Source organism: Parus major, chromosome 3, assembly GCF_001522545.3.
Source record: "Parus major isolate Abel chromosome 3, Parus_major1.1, whole genome shotgun sequence".
Classification (NCBI taxonomy): Eukaryota; Metazoa; Chordata; class Aves; order Passeriformes; family Paridae; genus Parus; species Parus major.
The window spans coordinates 4,740,600-4,765,687 of NC_031770.1; the positions used below are offsets into that span (position 1 = coordinate 4,740,600).

General features: G+C 41.6%; 1 protein-coding gene and 1 long non-coding RNA gene across 4 annotated transcripts in view; one reads left to right on the top strand and one right to left on the bottom strand.

Moving 5' to 3' along the window:
- Positions 1 to 25,088, top strand: part of PLCB1 (phospholipase C beta 1) — a 331,414-nt gene that overhangs the window by 290,046 nt on the left and 16,280 nt on the right. Inside the window, exon 32 of one of the 2 annotated variants that reach the window (XM_015620527.1) lies at positions 20,396 to 20,460. The exons of the other annotated variant lie outside the window; for it this stretch is intronic. Coding sequence (XP_015476013.1) covers positions 20,396 to 20,434 — 39 coding nt within the window. The 3' untranslated portion in view covers positions 20,435 to 20,460. The remainder of the gene's footprint in view (positions 1 to 20,395; positions 20,461 to 25,088) is intronic. 2 annotated transcript variants of the gene reach the window in all.
- The window catches only part of LOC107201339, a 78,520-nt gene that overhangs the window by 1,960 nt on the left and 51,472 nt on the right, over positions 1 to 25,088 (bottom strand). The window lies entirely within an intron of this gene.

Below are 25,088 nucleotides of genomic sequence, written 5' to 3' on the forward strand. Positions count from 1 at the left end.
TTTCATATTTGTTGCTTTTGGCTATTGTGCTTTAAAAACATCCAATGCATCAAATCAATCTTTTAAAATAGTTGGGTATTTGGGCTTCTTTAGGCTGAAAATTTGATTTCTAACAGCATAAACTAAAGAATATGGTGCACAGTTCACCATGTAGATCATTATGTGGTCAGAAGTGCTTCATTTTCCTAACGAATCCATCAGTGCATGGAGACCTGTAGAGTTCCTAAACACAGAGATGTAAAATTGTAAACTCAGTCACCATCTCTGAAGTACTTCAGTGAGTTATGCCCTTTTGCAAATGTTACCTATAATGACATCCAGATTCTCCATCTGGTGTTATTCCATATTGCTTTCTGGATGTTGAATATTCACCCTTTGTATAATGTGAAATTCATCTGGTGTCATAAACAGCAGAAAATTGTGACCTGTAATCATCCCATTTTGCACTTTTGGGAGGTTTTAATTAATTTTAGTTAGTGGCTGAAATCATGCTATTCTCTTTTTTTTTTTTTTTGTTTGGTGGCATTCTTGGGGCACTGATAGACATCATCAGTGTCTTTGAAGAAAATTGCTGTTACTTAACCTGGTTTTTTTGTGCCAGGGATTCCTTCAGCTTCTTTTCTTGAGAAAAAAGACTTCTGAAACATCAGAGACAGACTGAGTTTGGATGTAAAGATAATATTTCACTGCCTTGCGGGGTTTTTGGGTCTCAGTCTCACACTTACATGGAAATGTAGTGTTCTGCAGCTCATTTGTTCAAGTTTAATGCTGCTGCTAACTGGCAATGTAAGAGTATTTTCATCCTGGGAATATTTCACCCTTTTCACCTTCTCCTGTGTTTGTGTGGATTTGTGCAAATGTGATGAGTTCCAACTGAAGAACTGGTCAAGTGGGATGCTCTAATTGCATTTCCTCAGACTTTGCATTTCCAACACTTTCATCTTTCCACATTGATGCACTGTTTAATTCGTTTGAATTAAATGATGAGTCCTAAAGTGAATTTTTATGATTAGAAGGGCCATGAAATAATGGAGCTGAAGAATACTCCAAGGGCAATAGGTGCAGGAATGGAAGCAAGGCTCATCTGCTCTGAATTTAGATACCTACAAGAAAGCTGGGCAGGTGTCAAGTCCTCCAAGGGAAGAAAATTCTAGGAAGCACTTCAAATAACCCATTTTTTGTGCCTCCTCTGCAGGAAGACCAACACAGAACTCAGAGATTCTAGTAGGACCTATGGCACATATTTTGATTAAAAATTAGATGGAATGTGAGGAGTTTAAATGGTGTCAGTAGAGCTGGCCTGATTCTCTTTAATGAAAGAGACAGGCATTACATTTCTGAAGCAAAGGATGAATCGAGATGAACTCTTCTGACAGGTGTGAAGCCTTCTTGATGCATGTGAAAACAAATATGGGATACCCTCCAAATTACTGCACCTAATTTTTGTCTGTGAAATGGATCCCTATAGGAGAATAATTCTTGTGGTTTAGATTAGCTGTCAAAGAAGATTCTTAAGTGGCGCTTTACAACAAAAAAGTGATTTATCTTGGCTATGTTTTCATCACAAAATGGATATAGTAGCACTAGATTGCAGTACTTTCAATAAACCCCACTAAGTCTTGTACAAGGACTCTTTGGAGTCTAAACCTGCCCCCAGACTGAATGAGGCCCAGTGTGTATCCTCAGGGAATTTCCTTTCTTTTGACACAGGTGGAGAGCAGGCACAGCTCTTTGCTCAAACAAGGTTTTAATCCTGTCCCAGGAATGAAGGAAGGCAAATGTTTAAGAAAATGCATTAGTTCTATTAGAATATATTCTTCAGCTCCCAGGGAAAAGGAAACCTTGAGAATAGAAGGAAGGAAGTGCATCAGAGAATGAGGATATGGACAGTTTGTAGGTGGTGTTGAGGAAAGGAATGCTTGGAGAGATGCAGGAGGAAGATGAAAATTGGGAGGCAAATTTCAGTGTTCCATTGCCTGGCAATACAAAGCTGTGCCAAGATGCTCTGGTACAAACTGCTCCAAGGTAACTTCAATTACCCCAAACTGGTGAATCTAAAGTTTAAATAAGATTTATGAGTTGCATTGTGTGCCTACAAATCAGCAGGAATAAACTCTTTTACTGTTGCATTCATTACAGATAGACATATATCTTTATATACATATTTAATAACAAAAAGCAAGGAGAAATTGTAGAAGTTAAGACTAAATGTTTTACATTTGCATTTCATTAATTCAGGGATTTTGGAAAAATTAAATTTTAGAAGAGAAATTCAGACTGTAATCATGATGTTAAGTTAAAGCCAACCCTTTTTTAAGGAGTGAAAATCGACCTTCTAGTAACCACTCACTGCAGAGACAAGAAGTGAATTTTACCTTGCATGCCATAAGATGAAATAATTTTATTTTGTAAGAATTACTATGAGAAGAATGATTCAATTTGCACAAAAGGATGCATTGAGGTGTTTTCTGTGAGACAGAGGTTTGTACTACAGATGTGTTTTATTTATTCTCATCTGAGCTTTACTGGTGGCCATCTCAATTGCATTCCTTCAGCACGGAGCAGCTCTGTGTTTTGATCAGTCAGGAATCTCCACTAAGATTTTAAATCTAAAATGTGAAGAGTAAGTAAGGGAGAGTAGGTTTTATTGTCAAGAAAAAAGACAGGTAGTATTACATCTGTGATTTTGCTTGGGAAAACAAAGCTAGGTAGAAATTCAAGTTTTGTTTTTTAATGCTGTAAGAGCAAAATTGAGTTTCTGGTGCTCATTGTCTGCTTCACCTACAAACTGTTTGAAGAAACTTTTGCTCAGGAAAAAAAAAAAAAGAAATTCAGGAAAGTATCAACTGCCTTTGCTGCTAATCCATGGAAAATTGGGTGGCACCGCTTTACTGGCAAAGCGAAGAGAAAGGCTGGGATGTGGAAGTGTAAAATGGCACATGGGCTGGAAAATTGGTCCCAGTCCTCCGAGTTTCAGTTTCCAAGCAGCCCAGGTCCATCCCTGGGAAGAGCTGTCCTGCAGCCTGGGTGCTGCGTTGGACAGCGCTGGGAGTGCTGCGCCTGCCTCCCCACAGTTCCCTCCCCACGGCTCCTTCCCCACGGCTCCCTCCCCACGGCTCCCTCCCCACGGCTCCCTCCCCACGGGTCTCTCCCCACGGCTCCTTCCCCACGGGTCTCTCCCCACGGCTCCCTCCCCACGGCTCCCTCCCCACGGCTCCCTCCCCACGGGTCCCTCCCCCCTGTGCAAAGACCCAAATCAAGGCCATTCTCCTTGGCTTGTGAAGAGAAACATTCCCTGCTTCCCTGAGCAGAGCTGTGCAGGGTGATCCATCAGGCCAGCTCCCAGCTGATGGGAAATGACAAGGTGTGAGAGGGGAGGGAAGTGTTCTGTGATTCCAGGTGAAACCTGCCTGGCACTGCTGTGTGTAGGGACACAGTCACAGCGCTGTCAATTCCCTGGGAACAGCGGAGACACAGGGCAAGAGCAATCTTAAAGCAGTGATATAACTTGAAAAAATCACATGGTAGACAGGCCATGTCTTTTAGTTCTGTATCCATTCCAGAGGGAGGAAAAATTCCTCCTGTGTTTACCCACTTGCCTTTGTCCTTCTCCATCCTATGGTTTTTAAGGATTTCTTGCAGACTCACTAAACTCTGCTTTCTCCATATGCTCCCATATACTGGGTTTGATTGTGTCCTCGTTCCCAGCCATTTCCAAATTGGGAACTGTTTGAAATTCCTGCTACTCGGCAATGGCACTTTGGGCACTTCTTTTTCCCCTTTTGGCTTACTCTTCATTACAACCCTAAAAGCACATCCAAACTTGTGGTCAGGGGAGCGGTTCTGAGCAGAGCTGGCGTCAGGGGTGACAGCTCTGGAGCAGTTGTCACTGGAGTCAGGAATCTGGGAAGAGCTGTTTATCTCCAGTGTGATTTACAGGGTGATGCCATGGATTGTGTGCCCAAGCAAACGTTTTGGATACCATGAATTTTTTTGCCCCTATGACTTAATTTAGACATTCCATGTGGCACTTTAAAATAAAGAATTCCCTAGTGTGCCATTATGGAAACAGAGTTTCTTTTGGCCTTTGCCCAGTGTTATACCAAGGGATCACTTTTAAGGACATCTATTGTAGCTATTGCCTAGAAAAAGCGGTTCAGCCATAATAGGTTAGATGTGTACACTTTCAGCAAACCTTTAAATATTTATTCTTTCTAATTTATGGTGTGTGTGCTCCCTTCCTTAAATAAAGAGCTATCCTGAATATTATCCATCTAACTCTTCCAAAAAAACAAAGCAGAGCACTAGCCCAAACAAAACTCTTCAATTGTATTGCTATTCTTAGTTTAGCCCAGTTCCATACTATTTAAGAGATTTTTTCCCTTTTGTGATTGTTCAGTGCAGGTGAAGCAGTGGCAAACTCCTGTTGGAAGGATCTAAACAGCAAGCAAGGATGAGTTTTACTAAATTTATCTCTTCCCTTTAGAAGACAGACTTGCCCCCAAAAAGACCTTTTACTTCAAAGTATTGTTAACATAACAGTAGCAACCTGTGTTTTCTATGAAAGGTAATTAATTTTTAAGTTGAACCAAAGAGGAAAAAAAACCAAAAACAGTGGATTTGACAGCAGAAGGATCAGGGGATATAACTTCTAATGAAGCATCTTTGTTTACTTTGTTCTCATTTAAAGAGACTCTCTTCAATTATGTTTGTTTTTTGTGGCATCTTGCTTATAAACTGCAGAGTAAACAATTTCCCAGCACAGCGTAGTGTCACAGACACCTTGGCCTCTTTCCCACACAACAGCAAATTAAATAGACTCTCTGCCCCCTCCACAGACTTTTAAGTCAAAAAACAATGAGAGGCAGCAGAGGAGGGGGGTGTTCTGTGCTGAGCAGCCCAGGAGAGCCTCTTTGATTCGCTCAGCCAGCGCTGTCAGGGCGTGGGACGTGTTTGTGATGCCACTGCTCAGCCCCCATGGGCTCAAGGCACTGGGGGTTTTTAAAGCAGTAAAATGTTCTGTGTCCTTGCAGTGACGCTGTTCCTGAGTGAAGGTCAGGTTGTCTCTGGTTCTTTGGGCTCTGCCAAGATGTGGGAGCCTCGCTGTGGGTTCAGGGCAAGAAGGGACCTTACATTTGCTCCAGGGTCACTGCCCAAACCAGGCTCCAGATGTGCGTTTGGTGCCTGCAGGTGGAGATATTCTGTCCAAAAAGGTTGATGTGGAACAGGAATCAGGTGAGATTCCTGGACACAGTGGAGTTTACACTTGTGCCATAAGGATCAGCTTTTCCCAGAGTCTGAGGCTGATGTACTGCTCAGGGCAAAAACACTTGTGTTTAGGTACTCTAAATATTATATTAAACATCATACAATTACCTCATACAAGTTATTGTTCTATGGATAGTGAAAGCTTTAATTTACACATAAAGGTTTGGCTTTAAATTGTGTTTGAGCTCCCTTGGATCTAAAAGGAAGAAGGGATTTCTCTGATTTTTCTTTATAAAAAGTGGTGCTTGGTATTTTTTCCAGAACTGTTGTGCTTTCCTCAGTAATGACATAAATGCTATTTTTTGCTGCTTCCTTTGGATTATTTTCTCTCTCTAAACTTAATTTATGACAAAGGAACAGAACTTTCAGACATATCGCTTTCCCATGTAGATCTTTTCTATAAAGCATAAAAGAGAAAGTGATACAAACTCATGAGCTTTTTTTTTATGTTTGTTTTGATTGTAAAATACTTCTGTTTTCTGTTCCATCCACAATGGAATATCCTTTCTAGTAATCTTCCCAGTCTTGGGAACTTCTTGCTGAAGATAACACCACGTGTGGCACACGGATAATGTAATGATATATCCCGAGTGTAGCCCTGCACATCTTTATTCAATAATAAAATATTTGGGCTTTTTTTAATCAATGTCCTGCCAATTATTTTCACTTGCTCTGTCACCTATAATCACCTCATTAGCAGTGTCTACACTATGATACAACTGCTTCTCCTTGTGTTAGGCTTGCCCTTCTCATTTTCCCCCAAATAAACAGCATTAATATGTGATGGGACAGTTTCCAAGCAGGATCTGTCACCTCCTCCTCAGTGTTAAATAGAATGTCAGACTTGTTTCTCTGCAGGCTTTTTGCGTTCTGTTTTCTCATGACCTGAAGGATTTGTGTTTTAACAAGCATTCTGTTTTCATTTAGGAGAATTACTGAGTTGTGTGTGCCCAGATTCACACACCACTGAACTCTCTGAGGGTCTGGTGGTGAACTTGCACAAGAGGAGCTGCTGAGACACTTGAGACTTTTAGCAGTTCCACTTCATTTCTTTGTGCCAAGCCCTTGAAAAATCTGTCAAGAGCTGAGGAGATTCAAAATGGGATTGGAGACCACTTCAGAAATTAAATGTTTTCAGCATTGAAGTTCTTGTTGACCATACTCAAATTGCAGGACTTAGGCCAGTGCTTGTGAGATCAGGACCAGGAAGGTGTGTTCCAAGGTGGGGATTGTTTGATGTCTGTCTGCTCTAGAACTTTTCCTTTGGACAGCCTCTGGTAGCAGCCAAGGGCAGAGGCAGAGCACGGGTCTCTGTCAGCCTGGCACTCGTGGCACTCCTAAAGCCCTGAGCAATCTGGGGAATCTGGCCTGCAGTGACCAGATGTCACTTCCATTATTCTCACATACCTTCACACTGGAGTTAATTATTGCAGAAAATCTCTTGTCCTGCTGATCCTGTAAGTATATCTGTGACTTTGAGCATGGACAGAGAGTTTCCCTATGATTTGCCATTAGGAGCCCTACATGAATTTTGTCTGCATTGTGTCTTTATTCTCCTTCTCTAGAGCAGACACATTACTGTCGTCACTGTTTCTTTATGTGGTGCCAGCGTGAGAGTGCCTGGCTCTTCGTTAGCTGTCCATATGGAAACCAATAACTTGTAATTACTTTTGAGAGTGCCTTTAGGAAATAAGGAAGTGGCACTTACCCATTCACAGGCCCTGTTTCAGAAGGAAGTCAGAGGCATCACATGAGTGCCCTGCTGGAGCAGATGTATTTGGGATACAAAATGTACACGCCACATGTGGGCCAACTATGAAACAAAATTAAAATTTTAATCAAAGTCTCCATGCATTTCCCAAGTATTAGGCAGCAGATTGTTGGGAGTGTAAGTAGGTCACACGTTGTGTTGAGCGATTGTGCTTTGTCCTTTGCCATCTGGCAACATGAATCAACGTCAGCTGGATGCAAATAGAGCTCTGCAAAGGTGACCTTGGCAACAGGAGCGGCCACTGAGCAGGGACTGCAGGAGGCTCACCTGCAATCACAGCAATCCTGGCAGGGAAAACCCAAAAAGAAGAGGGATTTGAGTCTAGGAACCCTTATGGCCAGTGCTGCCAGTTTGGGAGACAGCTGTTTGTCAGTGCAGTCCATGGAGTTGGAAGTCATGGATTGCTTTGATCTCTCTGTGGATATTCACATGTCAGTGAACGGCCAGGAATCCACTGGAGTTCAGAGCAGGTGTAAATGAGATGGAAGATGCCAAGAAAACCCCAGTCATTATGGTCAATTGTTCCTAGAAAGAGAGATTCCAGATATTTATTACCCTAGGATATGTTTTTGAGGAAACCTAGCTTTTGAAGCAGTCTGCTTTTAAAAGTCTCTGAAGCTTAACCTAGCAAATAGAAGATATTTGTAGCTCAGTTGAAATGACACTGTCAAGACAAATTTAGCTGTGAGTTTTAAATGTGCTGGTCTGAAAAAAAAAAATCAATAGACAATTCCAGAAAGGAAAACGATGTGTGATAGAACTTCCTTGTGGTGCTTCCAGCTCAAACCAGTGCAGTGTTTTTTTGTGTTTTGAAGGCTCTGCTTGGTTAACTTGCATTTTGCTGCCTTAGTTTAGGTGTCAGTGTTTGAAATCTTTGGCTTGAGCATCTTTCAGAGCGAATTATCTGCATGACAGAATTAGAATCCAGTTCTGATGGTTCCCAGTCCTGTTTTGAAACCACCAGTCCCAGAAAGGAGTTTTGTGGTCTACTCGACTTTTCCTAGTTGACTGCATTAACAGTGAAGTCAGAGTTTCCCTGTATGGAAAATAAGAAAGAGGAAAAGCAGATTTATGGGTTCCCAGGTTCCACGCTATCTGCAAAATGGATTTAACACATGCCAAACCTCCAGCAGAGAGGTTCCCTCGTACCTTGTGCTGAACTGAAGCAGCATTTTTCCTCTGACACAAGGAAATGCTGTGGAGCATGGAAGCCATCAGGTTTCCTCAGCTGCCTTTCCAAGCTGTGACTCATGCGCTTAAAAACACCACTACAAAATCAGAATACAATGCTGCTGTCTGCACACAGGCACGCTAATTTAAAACGTGTGGGGACTAATTGTCTTCAAAATCCAGAGTCATTTGGTTTCTCCAGTTGCAGCCAGGCCCTATGGGAGTTTACAACTTCTTTTGTCATTATTTTTATTATTATAATTATTATTTCTGAAAGCATTTTATGAGAACATAGAAACTTCTTGCACAGCAAATACATCAAAGCTCGTTTATCCTTTTCTCTAGTATTAAAGCAGGGAAAGTGCTGCTTAAAAGTGTGTGTGAAGCTGTGGTAGCATGGTCAGGATGTGAGCAGGACATAGCCAGGTGTTTATACCTGCTAAATATATGAGAAATATATTCCCATGTATTTTCAACATATGAGAAAAAAATGGTATTTTTAGTACTGAAACTGCTAAGAACTACATTTGTCTAAATTAGTGTGTCTCAGAGAAAATTTGCAATAACTCAGGTCATACGTCCACGATATATGGGGCAAGTAGAACATCTCATTTTGCTTTAAGCTTATTTTATTTTTGATTTTACATAAGTATTATAAATTGATCTGTGACTCCAGGCTGCCCTGCGTATATCTAGATTTGTGATCAGTGCACAGTGTAAATTATTTTTAGATGTGAAATGCTTTTGCATCCACAAAGAACGTGGTTATTCACTGCCATAAATGTGCTGGGGGAAATAAGTAATTTCAAGGCTTTAAAGTGGTTTGCATCTTTTCCATCTTCTTTGACTTTATTGGATTTAAATATTTTCCCAGTTCTCATGAACTGGTCAGTGGGGTGAGTCTGTTTCTAATTGATCACCAAGTCAGACATGACAATGTGATCTCTGGGTTCCAGTTGCTGGGTCTGGTTTCAGTTCAAGAACAGAATTTGAAAGCCTTACACAAACTTCATTAAGGGGACTCCAGACAAAATCATGGTCCCTGCTGAAATTGTGAATTCTTTGTAAAGTTCTTGGTCTGAATGGCAGAGGTTTGAGACAGAGCAGCAGCAGGCATCTCCTGGGATATTACTGGATCCTAGCAGAAATTCATGGAGTTGGATCACGGTGGTGACTCTTGTTACAGATTGATATTCAGAGCAGAGCTCAAAACTCATTAAAGCCCATGGCTGGAAGTGCAAACTTCCATGTGAGCTCTGTCTAACAGGAACCAAAGGGAGCAGCAATTCCCTAATAATGTTACAGACTTTGGGAGCAAATGTCATTGTTTCCAGATCAGGCAGGAAAGGAGCAGACGTTCAGAATGCCAGACAATGTCTGTAACACCTGGAGATGGAAGATGGGGAACATTTCTGATCGTGCTTGTGTAGGTGTATTCTCAGTCATTTCCCAGAATCTATTCATTTTGGGGGTTTAGATAATGCTATTTACAAACCAATTGAGTCTAACTTTTACTTTTAATTAGGAAAGTTAATTGGAAAATGTCCTAAGAAATTAGGTTTCTCCCTTGACATGCTGTAAATAAATAAGTTATGTTGGAAAACAAGATGAAGATAAACAAAGGGTTGTTTCAAGCCAGCAGGAAAAAGGAGCAGCTTAGTTCTCTGAACAACAAAACCACATTTTATCATCCAAACATCAACACATTAATATTTATATTTATCATTATTAATTTGATTGCATTGTTTTAATAAGAAATGCAGATAGAATAAGTGTTATTACAAATATTTGCTTGCATTCATATAATTTCCCATTATTCCTGCATGTTGTCAGTGGTTTGTGCTGCTCAGCAGCTGGGAACTGACCCCAGCTGGGGCAGTTCCCCAGAGCCTGTGGGAAGTTGTCACTAAACAGCTTCAGACTTCCAGCCCTTCTCCAGCAATGCTCAGGTTTGCCCCAGGGGGAAGGAACTGCCCCTGTCACTTCATAATTCCCTTTTTGACAGTATCAGCACTGCTGGTTTTATCAGCTTGCCAGGCAGGTTGAACTGCTGGAATAAATGAGACTGAAGGGAACCAAAATGTTGCTTTTTGGTCAGAAGTGAGCAGCAGTCTGTGGGTTCTGGTTCTGTGATCCTCAGAGAATTGTGTCCCAAGTGAGCTGGGTCCAGCACTCACCTCAGCTTTCTGCCCTTCCCTCCCCTGCAGCAAGATAAGGAACCCCAACTTTCATCCTTATTTGTGGTCCTGCCTGTTAATGTAAATTCCACTTGGCAGCAGATTACATTTGTGCACTTAATTAATTTAAGCTACAGCAGCTGACAAGCAGATGCAGAATTTACTCAGCCATGCCTGCAAGAATGGCATCATCTTGGGAAGAGAAAAGGAGGATTGCTAAGGATGCTGTCTGCTTTAGCTACACCAATTTAAGTCATCCATAAATTTGAAGTCCTCCATCTGTAAAAAATCTGGGCCCTGAGTCAATTTGAAATACAAGAGCATTTCAGCCTCCTTGTACTTTTTCAGGTACTAGTAGGACTCCATCTCTTCAAGAAATGATAATGTTCATGAATTTGCAGTGCTCAGTGAAGGAACAGAGAGCCTGAAACATTTGGCTGGTTCTGCAGGGGCCTCTCACAAACAGTCCTTGCCCAGTTGCTCCTTAAACACAGGTTTCAATCAAAAGAATTATAGAAATATTTGAGCAGGAATTAGGCACTTGTCCAATGAAAGACAACTTGAAGTACTTCTCACTTAAACATAGTGAATTCAACACAATTATTTCATTATTATATACCTATCCTATTTTTTGCAATGTTATTAATGTCATACCAAGAACTGTTCAAAAACAAACAATCTAACTAAGAAATTATTAAGATTCAGACTGGGAAAGCTGTTTGAGTAAGTATTTTTGGGGTGTCAAAGAAAATGCTAGTAACAGAGTTGGACACTAATAATTCTTTTTGAATGGTACTTCCAGACCAGATCTTCTAGAATGATCTTTGGGATCTTGTAAAAAATCGAGAAACAAAGGATAGCATTAACAAAAAATAGCGTTATTTTGTTCATAGCAATTGATGGTTGGAGTTTAAAACAATCCACATGTGCAGTGCTCAGGCAACTAACTTATCTGGGGGTGTGAAATAACACTTTAAAGGAGGTGTATCTGTCTCACTGAGGCTTTGGTGGATTTGGTGCCAATAAAGAAGCATTTGTTGGCACCTGGTTTGCCAAAACTCTGGAGAGGTGCCTGTCCTGAGGTCTGCAGGGATCCTTCCTAGAGAGATTTTACCTTTCTATGGCACTTTTGGCAATGTGTCCTAAACTCAGACTGCTGGGTGGAAATGCAGTCCAGGCTGCTGTGATTGATTAAATCACCCTAAGATGAGCCTGAGCAGTTTCAGGCTTTTGATGTGGGAATGAGGCAAAGATTTTTGGAGGGGAAAAAAAGAAAGGTTGATTTATTAATAAGCATTTTCCAGCTGTAAGTGCAAACTTCTGTCAGTTTATGTGGATTGGGGAGACAGAGATGGCACAGAGTTTCTTTGTACCCCATGGAAGTTTGGTACCATCACAATGGAGCCCAGCAGGTGCTGCTTTCCTGGGAGCACAGCAGTGTAGGCAGTCTCAAATTTCAGGGATGTGAATGCTCTGGAGTAATGTACTGAAAGCACTGGGTGGGATCATCCTTAATTCAGGACCACTCCAGTATTTCTATTTTTCATAGCTGTTCCCAAGCTTGTGTGCTTTCCTGGCTGAACTATGTTCCAGAAGAGAAATAATTGACCTATTTCTGCCCAGCACAATCAGTTGAAAACATTTTTGTGTGGACTTGACAAGAGAAGTGTGGGTGGATAAGGTTAAGCCCAGATGGCACCTGCAGATATCCCCTTGGCACACAGCTGGAGTATTATTCTCTCCAAGGCCGGAAAGGGCTGGAATTGAGGCACAAAGGCTGGGTGGTCCCCACATTTAATGTGCCAAGGGAGAGTTCCAGTCTGTGTGCTCTTGGTACCTCAGGCTGGGGAGAAAAGCAGAGCTGAGCCATTCTGCACTCCATGACCTCGAGAAGACAAATCTCAGCGAGTGTCTCCTGGTTTCCCTCTACACCTGACCTCCCTCTGGCTGATTTGTCATTCCTGAGGGTAGCTGTTCTTCTAAACCTTGGAATGAGGTGGTAAATCTAGACCTAATGCCCCAGCTGAGTCAATAGCACACTGGGTTGGAGCTAATTTTTCAGGCTTATATGCTGTTTGGAACAGGAACTCCGTGATTTTAATTAGCAATAAATAGGAAATAGTCTGCTGAGAATTGATCTTAAACAGGTACTGCTGTACTAAATTAGTTCAAAATAAGCAGGATTTTCCATTCAGCAAACTGATGTTAAGACATCTTGGGTATATTAGCAGCAGCTTCATTATCTGTCTGAGGCTAACTTTGGTTTCAGAAAGGAATGAAGCTGAAAATCTGTTCTTAGACATAAACAGATGAACTTATCATAGAGTACAGAGCATCAGGACAGAAGGGATTTCCCCCATGTAGTCATTTGAGGAACTAATTGTCATATGTATTCTGTCTTAGCAAGTAAATGGAACTAATAACAATTTGTCAAAAAAATCAGCATTTTTTGTTTGTTAATTCACAGTCATTTAATGTTTAATGAAATTTTGGGAGATGTGTTTTCTTGATGTATTTGTGAAGAAGATCCTTTCATCTGACACTTCATTAGGGAAAGCATTTGGATTTTGAATGTTCTTAGGAAATAAACCTTCTTTTCCTGCAGAGAAAACTGTGCAATCTGCTCTATTTAATACAGAGAAAGCCCTAAAATTGCCTAAGCTATCATGCTTGTCTGTAAGACAAGACCATGCTATTGCTTTCAGCTTCTAATAATATTAAAATCTGAACCAGTAACTTGTATTTCATGCAGTTTTGCAGATGGGCAGTGAAATGAGTTGGGGAAAGTTGCAAGGGAAATTAGTTTGTGGGATAAGACAATTAAACTATTTTATTTGTACAAGGCGCTGAATCAATGAGATGTCCATTCTCAGCCTGATGCTTATCTCAGTTTCTCTGGCATTTGTACATAATCTTTCCAGAGTTGTTACTGGAATCCCTTTGAATGGCTAATGGTATGATTTAGAACAACATTTTGGGATAGGATGAGAATTTTCTTTAATTTGCAGTCTCCCCATTTTGAGTAGCATTTCCAGAAAGGCAATTTCTGAGATAAGGAGCTACTGGAGAGGATCCAGTGGAGGCCACAAAGATGATGAGGGATCTCTTTTGAGGAAAGACTGGGCCTGTTTAGTCAGAAGACTGAGAGGGGATCACATGAATCCATGTAAATATCTCAGAGGTGCCAAGGAAGGTGCCAGACTCTTTTCAGCAGTGCCCAGTGACAGGATGAGGAGCAGTGGCCATGAACTGAAACACAAGAAGTTCCACCTTAACATGAGGAATAACATCTTTACATTGATGGTGGCAGAGCACTGAAGAGCAGCCCAGAGGCTGTGGAGTCTCCCTCTCTGGAGCCATCCCAAACCCACCTGGACACGTTCCTGTGCCACCTGCTCCAGGTGCCCCTGCCTTGGAAGGGATGCTGGATTGGGTGATCTCCAGAGGTCCCTTCAAACTCAAACTATTCTGTGATTCTGTCTCACCACCAGGATCAGAGGACCCAGGTCCTTTACATCCCCTGAAGATCATTTATTTTCACAGTCTGTATTCCCACTCTACACTTTAAAGCAATGAAATGCAGTGGAACATTTGCTGAACTGGGGCAATGAATACATTTCACTGGAAAGCTTTCAGGCTTTCCTCCCTGTGACCTGTTTGTTCTGAGGACACAAGGAAGGGGGAGCCATGGCAGGACACTGCTGCAGGCTGTGCTTTTGCAGAAATAACTGGGTTAGCTTATGCTTAGCTCAGCCATCAGGCAAGCAGCTTTGGGTACAGGATACCTTATTTTAAATTGATGCACTGTGTGGACATAAAGCTGGGTTTAAGGCAGAGCTAAGTTGATTCCACTTTATTTTATGGTTCACTTCAGAGGACAGAGGTCCTCCCTGGTCCTTGCTATGTTTTTGTAAATATGCATGTATTATAAATGTCTTTGTAACACTGGAAATTTAAAGGCTGAGTGAGAATTCAGCACTGCTTACCATGAAACATTGAGAGCCTTCACCTGTATCAAAGGAATATTGCAATGTGTGCTCTAGACATGCCGAGGCTTTACAAGGGGAGAGGTATCCTCAGTAATGCAGATTCCTGCAGGAAGTCTCAGACAGCTGAGGGCTGTCCTGTGATGAAGCAGTTTTGGGGAACACTGACTGTTTTCTGCACAGCAGCTTTGGCACTCGAACTTTACAGTAATGGAGCCATTACAGGTCAACAAAAAGGTTTCATTATCATGTAAGGGAGCAGTCAGGAGCTCCTGAAGCTCCCAGTGGCCGTGTCACCATGGCCAGGGAGAGAACTCTTGACTTCACTTATTTTAGTGCTTACTGAAAAATAACAGAAAATTTTCTGCCTAGTGAAAATACAAAATGCTTCTATAATGCCTTTCTCTTTTTTAGCCTGCTCCCAGTGGTAATCTAAGTCCCTTTGATACCTTCATTCCCTTTAGTTGACCAGATTGGAAGGCCTGCTTTCAAAACTGCCCTAAAATAAAGCCTTGCCAACCTGCTGTACTGGATTAGCTGTAGAAATATTGGCTTCCCTTGCACTCTTTCAAATTTTAAAGTAATTTTTACTCCTTTGATGAGTAGCTGATTCACGAGAGCTGCTGAGCTACCTCTCAGACTAAGGCAATGTGCCAAGAGACTGATGGAATGGGGAGGGAACTTTTAATGGGCTTTGACTGGTATCAATAGCAAAATTCAGACTGATTTCAGTGCATTAAACCTGTGTCCTAAATGAGTTGTAAACCTTTGAGACTTTCATTTCACATCCTGCAGTGAGATAGTCACAAAAATCCGGTGGCCTCATAAGGCATTAACTCTTCCTGCTGGACCAGAGGAACATGAACTGCTCAAGAGTCCCAGATTGGACTTTTTGTGTCTAACATTCATTGTATGAATGGAAATACATTTCTGAGAAATAAACTCCATTCTCTTGATCTCTGTTTAGCTTGCAATTTAGTAAATGTTATGCCACATATGGTAAAGGTGATAAATAAAATTATTTGTACAGACAGAATTTCAGTGGTGCTCTGCTTGGGCCTTGTATTGAAGTTTGGAAGTTTTGTTTTGAGCTGAAAGATGCATATTCTGACTTAATCTTCTGGCATTCATGGAGCTGCTCTGTAATTGCAGTGGCTGTTTTAAGAAAGGATATGTCTAAAGTAATCACTAGGAAGCAGGAATGGGAATGTTCTTTGCCCAGGATGAGAAACTGGAGTGCATCTGAAGACTGTTCTTGCTGCAGTTGGATTCTGTGTGTAACTTAAGGGTGGAATTGTACAGGGATGGGTTCCACACATGTTGCTGTTAAACCAGTGATTTTCACTGACACACACAGTAGAATTAATCTGAATAATTTTTTTTTACTGTTTGGCTGAGTGAGGTCAAAGCCAGGACCAAGCTCTTCCTCCTGCATTACTTCCTCTGCCTACTACACAGTCAGTCTTGGATCAGTTGATAAACAAACCTAGATCTGTGCTGGCTCTGTGATAGGGATGTGAAGGATCTTTTCTGGTCCAGGGAAGATGAGAATATAACTGGGTTTCACAGGTTGCAAAATATGAATTCAGGTTACTGCCTTAAATGTTTTGTGCTGTTTCTGTTTCCATGAGTTGGATTTTGTCCTAAGTGTCTCTTTGTGCCACTCTGCTGTAGATGACATCCATGGGAAAACACATCCCCTGCCCCTGGCTTTTCTGTTTGCAATTCATCTTCTATTAGTAAATACCTGCAGAAGAAAGAGCCTAAAGCACATTATATTGAAAATGAACTCCATAACACAGCTGGAATCAAAGTTTGAAAAGGTGTCATGGCTTAGGAATTTAGGCCAGGGCTGTTTCCATACAGGGCAAGAAAGTTTTGCTTGGTCCATTGGAGAGAATGTGCTGTTTTCCAGGGGGCTTGGGCTTTTCCCTTCTTTGGTGGCCAGTGAACACTTCTTGCTTCTCCTTCAGCTGGCCAGAGTTTCAGAAGAGTTGCCCTCAGAGAAATATCCTTTAGGCAGCTGGATCCTTGGTGAGAGCGCAGAGTGCAGTAAAAAGAGAAGGCACTAGGCAGGAATATTTAATTTCTAAAAATCTTGGGTCACTTTGATTGTACCATTGCTTAATTTTTTTCCATTTCCCCTCAAATCTTTCCTGCTCTCTTTAGTGTGGTGGTTTTGTGCTGCTGTGGTCTCAGGAAACCCTGCCAAAGGCAGAGCCAGAGCACCACGTGTGAGTCGCTGAACAGCTGAGAGGTGTGTGAATTATGGAGGGAACTAAACCATGTGCTGTGAGCCAGCTCTTGTGGATAAGCACTATTTCCTTTTTCTTCTCCCTGAGACACATTTCTTCATTGTGGTTTTAAAGGTTCATTAATAGATAATTGTGAAGAACAGTCACGTTAACGAGAGTTGATTGGAGGTGTTAGATCAGCACAATTTATTGTGGGACTGACAAGATTCTATGCCCCATTTCTATGTGCCAACAAGAAGAGAAATCCTGACTAATTGTGGCAGTAGTTATTTACAACACAATAACTGAGAACACAACACAGCTTTTCATGACAACTTAGAGACCAGAAATATGAAGTGCAGCTTTTTTTGTGGCCCTTTGCGCAGATGAGGGCACATCCAGGAGCATCAGATAAACCTGATTATACTCAGCTTCAATCTTTTAAAAGCTGAAATATTTACTGGATTGATTTCTGGACTTTCTGGTGTCTCCAGAAAGCTCCTGGGAAACCAGCATTAGGTAGACAGTGACTATGAATAGCAGGTAGTGTTTTAACACTCCCCCTTGTCATCAGTGTTCTTCTGCAGTCTGGTTTCTGTGTGTGTCTTCCCTAAAATGTTGTCTCAGCACTAGTAAAAGCAACAGATACATGGCTGCTTTATGATTTGGGAAAGTGTATGTATTTCCTGTGTTTTATTACCTGTGTTAGAGATTTCACAAACAGCTGCTTAATGCAATGTCTGCACAAACAGAAAGGTTCTGCTCACACCGGAATCAAGAAGTTGCTCAGGCATTTTCAAACCAGGCAGTTTTGCAAGTACAGTTGTGACCATCAGAACAGAAAACAGCTTGAAAAATTCAGTGTTTGTTTTAATCCCTGTGTTTCTCTCTGACTTTCTCATGCTGCAAGGCCATGCCTGGAGCTCCCAAACTAGTGAGCACCCTGTGGTAAATATCTGATCTGTGTCTGCTGCACTACCATCACTTGGATCAGGAGCATCCCAGTGGTGCAAGTGCACAGACTATATTGTTAAAAGCTCAATAAAAAAATAGAGCTTTTGAGTGGTGCATACCCTACTCCCAGCTAAGTGGTTGTATCTGGTAACCCTGTAATTTCCTCTGCCTGTGGAATTCGTGCTACCCAGATATCTCTGTTACTTTCCATGGACTGTGTTTTGATAAAAAATCAAGGGGGAAATTCCTCAGTTTGGTTAAGTAAGAGGGGGTTTGTTACCGTTTTTGAATGTTGCTTTTGTTGAAATGTTTACTTATTTCTGATGTTCATCCTGCAGGTAGGTAAAGTCTGGATATTGGCAAATGTGTGCCTCCTTTGCACACCCAAATCCTGGTGTGTGAGCACAACACACAAAGTACACAGATTTTTTTCTCAAACCAAAATGTGCCCTTTAAGAGGGAGGCTGGCTAAAAATGGTGCCAAAAGAAAGGAAAAGTGTTAATGTTGCACAAGCTAAGAAATTTAGCAAGAGGATGCTTAGTGGTGTTTTTCAATACTGGTTTTGAGGGAATTTTTAATCAAATCTAAACCTGCTTTAAGTAGTTACAAGCTTCACTGAAGTAACTAGGCCAACATCCCCAGCAACAAAATGTTTGTGTACTGCAAACTTACATGTAATTTTGCAAAAATTGCCAATTTTCTATGAGTTGCTTTATCTGATTTGTCTGTCAGTGGGAGCACAGAACCAGTGAAGTACATAGATCAAAGGGGCAGAAAAATGAAGTGCATCAGGAGAAGCGATAAGGAACTGTGCAAAACAAAGTAGCTTTCTTATTTCACTTTACATTTCACCTTCTTTGCTGCTACGTTTTCTTCTGCTACAAACTGTCACCTTCTGCTTCCTCAGCTAATATTTCAGGTTCATTTTGCATGTCAAGATGGTGTAACCTGCCACAGCCACTGGCACCCATTTCCTGAGCATCTTTTGCCCACACGTATCTCCTAACACCCTTTGTGTCAGTGTTAATGCCGTAGCTTTACTCTGCTGCCACGGTGAGAAAGACTTCAAGGAGAAAATAAATAAAATTCATTTCATTCATTTGCTGCAATACAACCTAAGAAGGTGGCATAGGTTCCCTTACACAGCATTTCAATCAAATCCAGCCAGTTGTGAGCTAATGGTATTTTCTGCCTGCATTGTGACTCAATTAGAAGGCATTTATGAATCTGCATGGAAGTAAAATGAGGACACAGTGCTCAGACATATTGTTCTGCTTCTTCACCCATTACCAAGGAAGTGACTCAATAATTGTATTCAGTTTAAGAAAATGCTTTGAGAGAAAATGTTTTGTAACAAATATTAAAAGTACTACCTCGGTTTCAAAGCTATTTCATCTTTACATATTAAATGAGAAGCTTTATTTTGTGTTATTGCCTGATTGTATTTCTTTTTAAAGGTTTCCATTTTCAGTTTCATTCATAACAAACCTGACACCTAAGACAAAGCACACGTTGCCTCAGTGAGCTCACATGCAATTATTCCATGGCTGGCTGTCACCTGCATGTCACCTGCATGTGACAGGGGATGCCACCTCAGCTCTGGCTCCTGGACAATACAGATACAATACTGTCCAAAATACATGATAAAGTATAAAGCATATGATATGGAAAGTGTCAAGATTTTGGTGGCACCAACCCTGTCATGACAGAGCTGTGATTTAACTTCTGCAAACAGAACCAAGTTCAGTGTTTGACTCATGCAATTGCTACCATATGGAGCAGTAAATCACTTAATGCTGAAATAACACTGATTTTAGAGTAAGACAAGACAGTTACCACAATAATTCAATGCAACAGAGAACGGAACATGAAACACTTGAAAATGGCAGGGCAGTGCTGTTTAAGAACTGCACTTAGCAACAACCAAAAAGTCACCCATTTTTTTCATTTCCTGGCTATAATTTCATGGCCACCTTCTAGTAACTGCAAAAATTAAGGAATAAACTTGTCTTTTTGGTTGTTGCTGGATTACCTCTCTGCTCCAGACCTTAGACCTCTCCAGGAGAGAGAGTTGGAGTTGAGGGTGCTCAGAGTGGTGCGTGCTGCTGTCCCAGTGAGTTGTCTCCAAGCAGCTCAGAGCACATCAGGGGCTTCAGGACAGTCTGACAGTCCTGCTGCTCCTAGAACTGCCAAACACAAGTTTCAGCTCCAGAGATAAACAGCAGCTCGGGACGAAGGCGAGAGAACAGTGGTAACACCTCCATGAGCAGCGTGTCCCACACATTTCCTGCTCAGGCACTTGTGCAACACTGACTCCAAGGGATAGGCTGGAGCAGCAGCACTCCTGTAAGCACTTGGGGATGTCCTTGGAAGTTTTCCATCCAAACTGCCCTGAGTTCATGTCATTAGGCATGATCACAGTGTAAGGCCAGGGGTGTCTCTTCCAGCACATACTTCAGGTGGCACGGCTGATGCTCGTTTTTCCCTTCAGACACGCTTCCTTCCCTTTCCCAGATAAAAAGTGACACTTCTTGCAACCTGCGTAAGCTGCAACTTCAACTACAGCTGGATCTCCCTCATAACACAGTTGAAATATTGTCCTCTTGTAGCATGGAGTGACAGGTTGTGATAAATAGACTGTTTCTCTGACTAATATGTACCTAGTCAAATATTAATGAGCCGGCACACAGAAGCATGAAGTAATCTTTTGTTTTTCATTAAGTGCATAGATTAAAGAGATGTTGCTTTACTGTAATGCACAGAATTATGTCATTTCAGCTTAGAGTAACTGTTAATCACCTCAAATTGAAATGATCCTTGGTTTTGTTTTAAAGAGCATAGAAGAACCAGAAGTAGAGGAAAAACAGAAGTAGAAATGGAATATGAGACTATAGTGAAAGTGAGTGAAACATTCCCCTTTTTATCTAGTAATGCTGATGTTGTTTTCATTTTACATGTCCAAACCAAGTCAGGATCATCCACAATTAACTGCCTGGTGGTTTTTCTGAAATCTTTGAGCAATTCTAGCCCTGATTATTACCTGCTAGCTGCATAACCTGAGCTGCCACTGACCATTACATGCCGTCGATACCGCGGAAGCGATTTGTGCCTTCTTCGGGTCATACCCCACCCCATTGTCTCCCTGCCTGTTTTATTTATTGCTGCTTCTGCCCCACCTCAGTGCAGCCATCAGGGGCTGTGTGTAACAGCATGATTGTCCCAGCTTTCTTGCCACAGCCCTTTGGGTCATGGGAATATCCTCTGTTCTCTGCTCACAGTAGCTGCAGTACTCTCAGATCAGAACACCAGGCACTGTGAAATTTCTCTCTGAAGAGGTAAAGAGGATTGATTAATGTGGGGTAGGAATTGAGAGCATTTGAATGTTGAAGTGGGAGGTGGGGAAAGGTGTGGAAGGTAGGAATTTTGGGTACCTCTGAAGATGAAACTTACCAAGTAGATAAATTAAGGGTTTGTCATCTGGGACACCAGAGTATGGGATAAAGAAGGGATTAACCGGGGCATCACAACAGAAGGAAGAACTGGGATACAAAGAGAAATAAGTGATGAATGGGGATCAGTAAAACAAGATTAGTGAAGCCTAAAGGGGAAGACTTAAAAGTGAGAGAGTGAATTTTTCAGGGAACAGAAGACAATTGAGGAAAGACAGGCAAAACCTGGAAGAGAAAGTAGATTAAAGCAAGGGAGTTTTCTTTATTGCTTTATGGAAGGGCTAAAGATGGTGATGGAATGAAGTATTACTTCAGGTATGTTCATCAGGAGACACGATTATGTATAAGCAAACTTCCTGCATCCTCCTGCAAGCACAGCCATGCCAGGAGGCTTGGGCTTTCACTGTCAAGGAGGTAGCAATAAGCCACACAGCTTTGTCACTAAATCAGGGAGTCCCTCTTGCTTTGTATTTTTATTTACTATTTCACCTTCTACTACTTTCTTCTGGATTGCTCTGATGTGCTCTGCTTGTTTGGGGAGAGAACTGCCAAGGTTCTCAGTGAGGGCTGTATTTGTTCTCTTAGCCTGTCTGGGGGTGTTGTTTGGTTTTTAAAATACTGATCATGTCCCTTTCATTGGCACAGAAGAAGGAACCAGCTCTGGGTGTTTGATCTGTGCCTTGCACCACACAGATTGAGTCCTGTGCTTTACAGAAAGGCAGTGCTAAGTTTGATTTATGAAGTGACTATAATTTGATTTGTCAGGCTTTTCTTTCTGTGAATCACCTGCCTCTGCTCACACAGACCCAGCATCTTCCTCATGTATCGATTCACATCATTACAGTTTATTTAAAGGTTTTTACTGTTGCATAATAAGTGAATATTTTTCTCAAATGCTTGTTAGAAATAACACAATTGCAAGTATTGTTTAGTTCTCTTATTGTGGCAGGGTTAGAGATTAAAACTGTGAGGTGGGGCCTTGATTTCATGAGTGCTGTTTTCCTCTTGGGCACAGGCAAGGGAACTAAACATGTGTTTCCTGAGCACAGTGGTTGTGAAAAAAGAAAGCAGAGCCCATAATGAATATGTTGGCACCTCCACAGTATTCAAAGGAGTGACTTACTGAAGATGGCAAGATTAAACTGGCAATTGCTCACTAGGGGACTGGGATTTCTTTGTTGTTTGTGTTTAAGTGACAGGAGAATATTGATTTCTGTTCCTGAGGGATGTGCTGTCTTCTTTTCCTGAAAAGCAGGAGGATGGGAATAGAGATGAGCTGCCTTGAAACAGCTCACTGATCATTTGAAAAAAGCAGAAGAACTTATTTTAACTCTGTTCTTCTCATACATCACTTACATTTTAAATAATATGAGGCCAACCTCATATCACCTGCCTGGGTCAAGTTAGGATATCTTGGGAGGATGCTGGGAACCCAGGCAAATCCAATTTCTCCTGCACAGTTAAAAGGCAATCAGACCCCAGAGAAAAACCTCTAGTGAGAAGTAACTCCTCATTACACCACTGGAGTTACTCTTTCCTTGGCTTCATCCTGCTCTCAGGACTTCAGCCTCATAGACTGTAAAGGATTAGGAGAAGCTCTGCATGGTGAAATTGTCACAGAATTAGTGCACCCTGCCTGTGCATGAAAACTGGGAAACCAAAAGGATCTGCACTGAGTACTCAGAGAGCTCCAAAATGGGGCAAAGGAATCCATCACACCAAGGCAAACATGAAATTGATGTGATGTGAAGAAACTTTTTTCCCCATGCCTTTCTGTTCTAAGCTCTCACTGTTACATACACAGGACAGGGCATTTGGGATGCTGTGAAGTACCAGGATAAGGGAGGGCAGGCAGGGCAGGAGAAGGGAGTGGATTTTTCCTGCAGGCCAGAAAGGAATATCTCAGCTCCTGCTCTGGTGGAGTAAACCATTGGCTTTGGGCTGAACAAAACTGATCACCTTAGAGAATATTTCTGTGCAGGAGAGGCACAGAATCATTCTAAGCCACGCTAATAGCTGTGAAAGGATCTAGAGAAATTACCTAAATTACAGCTTCATTCAGGAGCTGTTTGAATCCTCTAGTGAATAAATGTTTGACAGCTACAGGAAGAACTCCCAGGTAGTTCACAGTTTTGTTTGTCAGCAGTAGATAAAGTTTTGAAACAGAAGGAGAAAAATGTAGATTTACAAGTCTGGTCTGAACCTGCAGCCTTTTTTTATTCTATGTCTTTGCTCTAGGATTTTTTGCTGGATAGGAATGGCTTTTAAGAAGCCTAAAAAGTAGGACCTAAGAGCTACTGCTGTACTTTTCTCATCCTTTAAGCTGTGTTTCAATTGGAGACTTAAGTGCATGAGAGAGTTTTTCAATGAGGCTTCAGCCATATGCAAGTGTTGTCTAGGATCAAGCTCTCCTTTTTCCTAAGCCTGGAGTTTTGTAAGTCTTTTGTTAGCTGTTGCACACATCCAGAATTCTGCACAGCACAACTTCAGCCTCCAGGTTCAGCTCCTGCCTGGCCTGTGGGGATGATACTGCACCCTGCTGCCTCTTTTCCTGACAGCTTTATCTTCACAGAGGAGGTGTTAATGCCTGGATAAAACATATGGTGTGGAGCTTATAGGGAAAATTATTTCACAGCCTGCTGATACTGAAGGTTAGCATTTCTAGAAACAGCTTACAGTCACTCATCTGTGGTCCTCTTTGAGATTATTTCCAGTAGGAAATGTAGAAGTGCCTGTTTGGCTCAGGTTTATTCTGTGGGGTGTTACAAAGGTCGGTGAGATCTCAGCATAGTATTTCTGCTCTCAAAATACTCCTTTCTGCTGAAAATTTTGCAGGTTCAGTTTCCAGAGCAGAGATCGAGTTTCAGAAGTCAATATTCCTGATGGGATTGACTTGCAGCAATTGAATGTTTCCCTGTTATTTCAGTAATCCACTTCTCACCACATAGCTTGGATGCTGCTGGAGCTGGGAGAGAGCAGCCTGTAATGCCAAATAGCACAGAAACTGTAGGAGCTCCTGGGAATGACAACTCACTGTCAGCCTTTCTGTTGGGGGATCATTGTAATTCCAGGAGCTCCTGCTTCCCATGCCATAAAGGAATAAATTCTGCAGTGACTTCTCCCCAGTTCCGTGTCAGTGTTAACGCCTCCTCTTGGCCTGGAGTACCCTTCATTCCCATTTGTATTCAGACAGGCACTACTGCAGCTCCCACTTGAAAATACTAATTGGTTGAAAATGAATTCCAATTTTTAAATTATTGCTTAGCTTTTTTACTTTTGAAGTGATCTTTTTTTTTCTAAGATTGGAGTTAATTTCTTGCAATTTCAGCTGCCATGTAATGGTTGCAACTCATAAGCAGATTTAATTCAGTGATATAAACCACGTTTGAGGATTCACATAGGCCAGGGTCCTCTCTGTCGACTCCTGCAGGAGTTGATTTGATTTAATGTGGAAAAGGAGCAAGCCTGCTCACAGGTCCCCATCCTTTATGGGAAGAGGTGGCTGTTTTCCCATCCAATCACCAGGAGAGAGGACGTACTGTAAATATGGATGTTGTCTGCTCAGAAGTTGAAATATTCTGTGCCCTTCTGAATTTCTTTCTGAAAAATTTCTGGGCAAGTAAGTAAAGCGTCACCATCCAGTCATCTGTCAGAGTACCCACAGAGTGTTTTCATGTCCAATTCTGTCATTGCCCAGAGACCCTGAGCAGTTCCCTCCACAGTGTGCTGGAGATCACAAAAAAAAAAAATACAGATCTTTGATAAATATCTCACCAAAGATCCTCTTTGAACCTGTCCTCCCTGAACAAACTGTATCTTTTGTATGAATGTTTCAGGAACATGATATTTTTTCCACAAAACACGTGTTTATGCCAATGGAGTCATTATATTGATGTACTTAAAAATATTCAGATGTCTTCCCCTTTTTATGTGAGTGTCTATGCATCCACAAGCACACAGGCCTGTCACAAGAGGATTGACTCAGCATCCACCCTTGTTTCCTTCCTATAGCTCATTAATATTAGTAGGAGGATGCTCTGCCTCTCCTTATTTAAAAGTCCAATTAACCATAGGATGC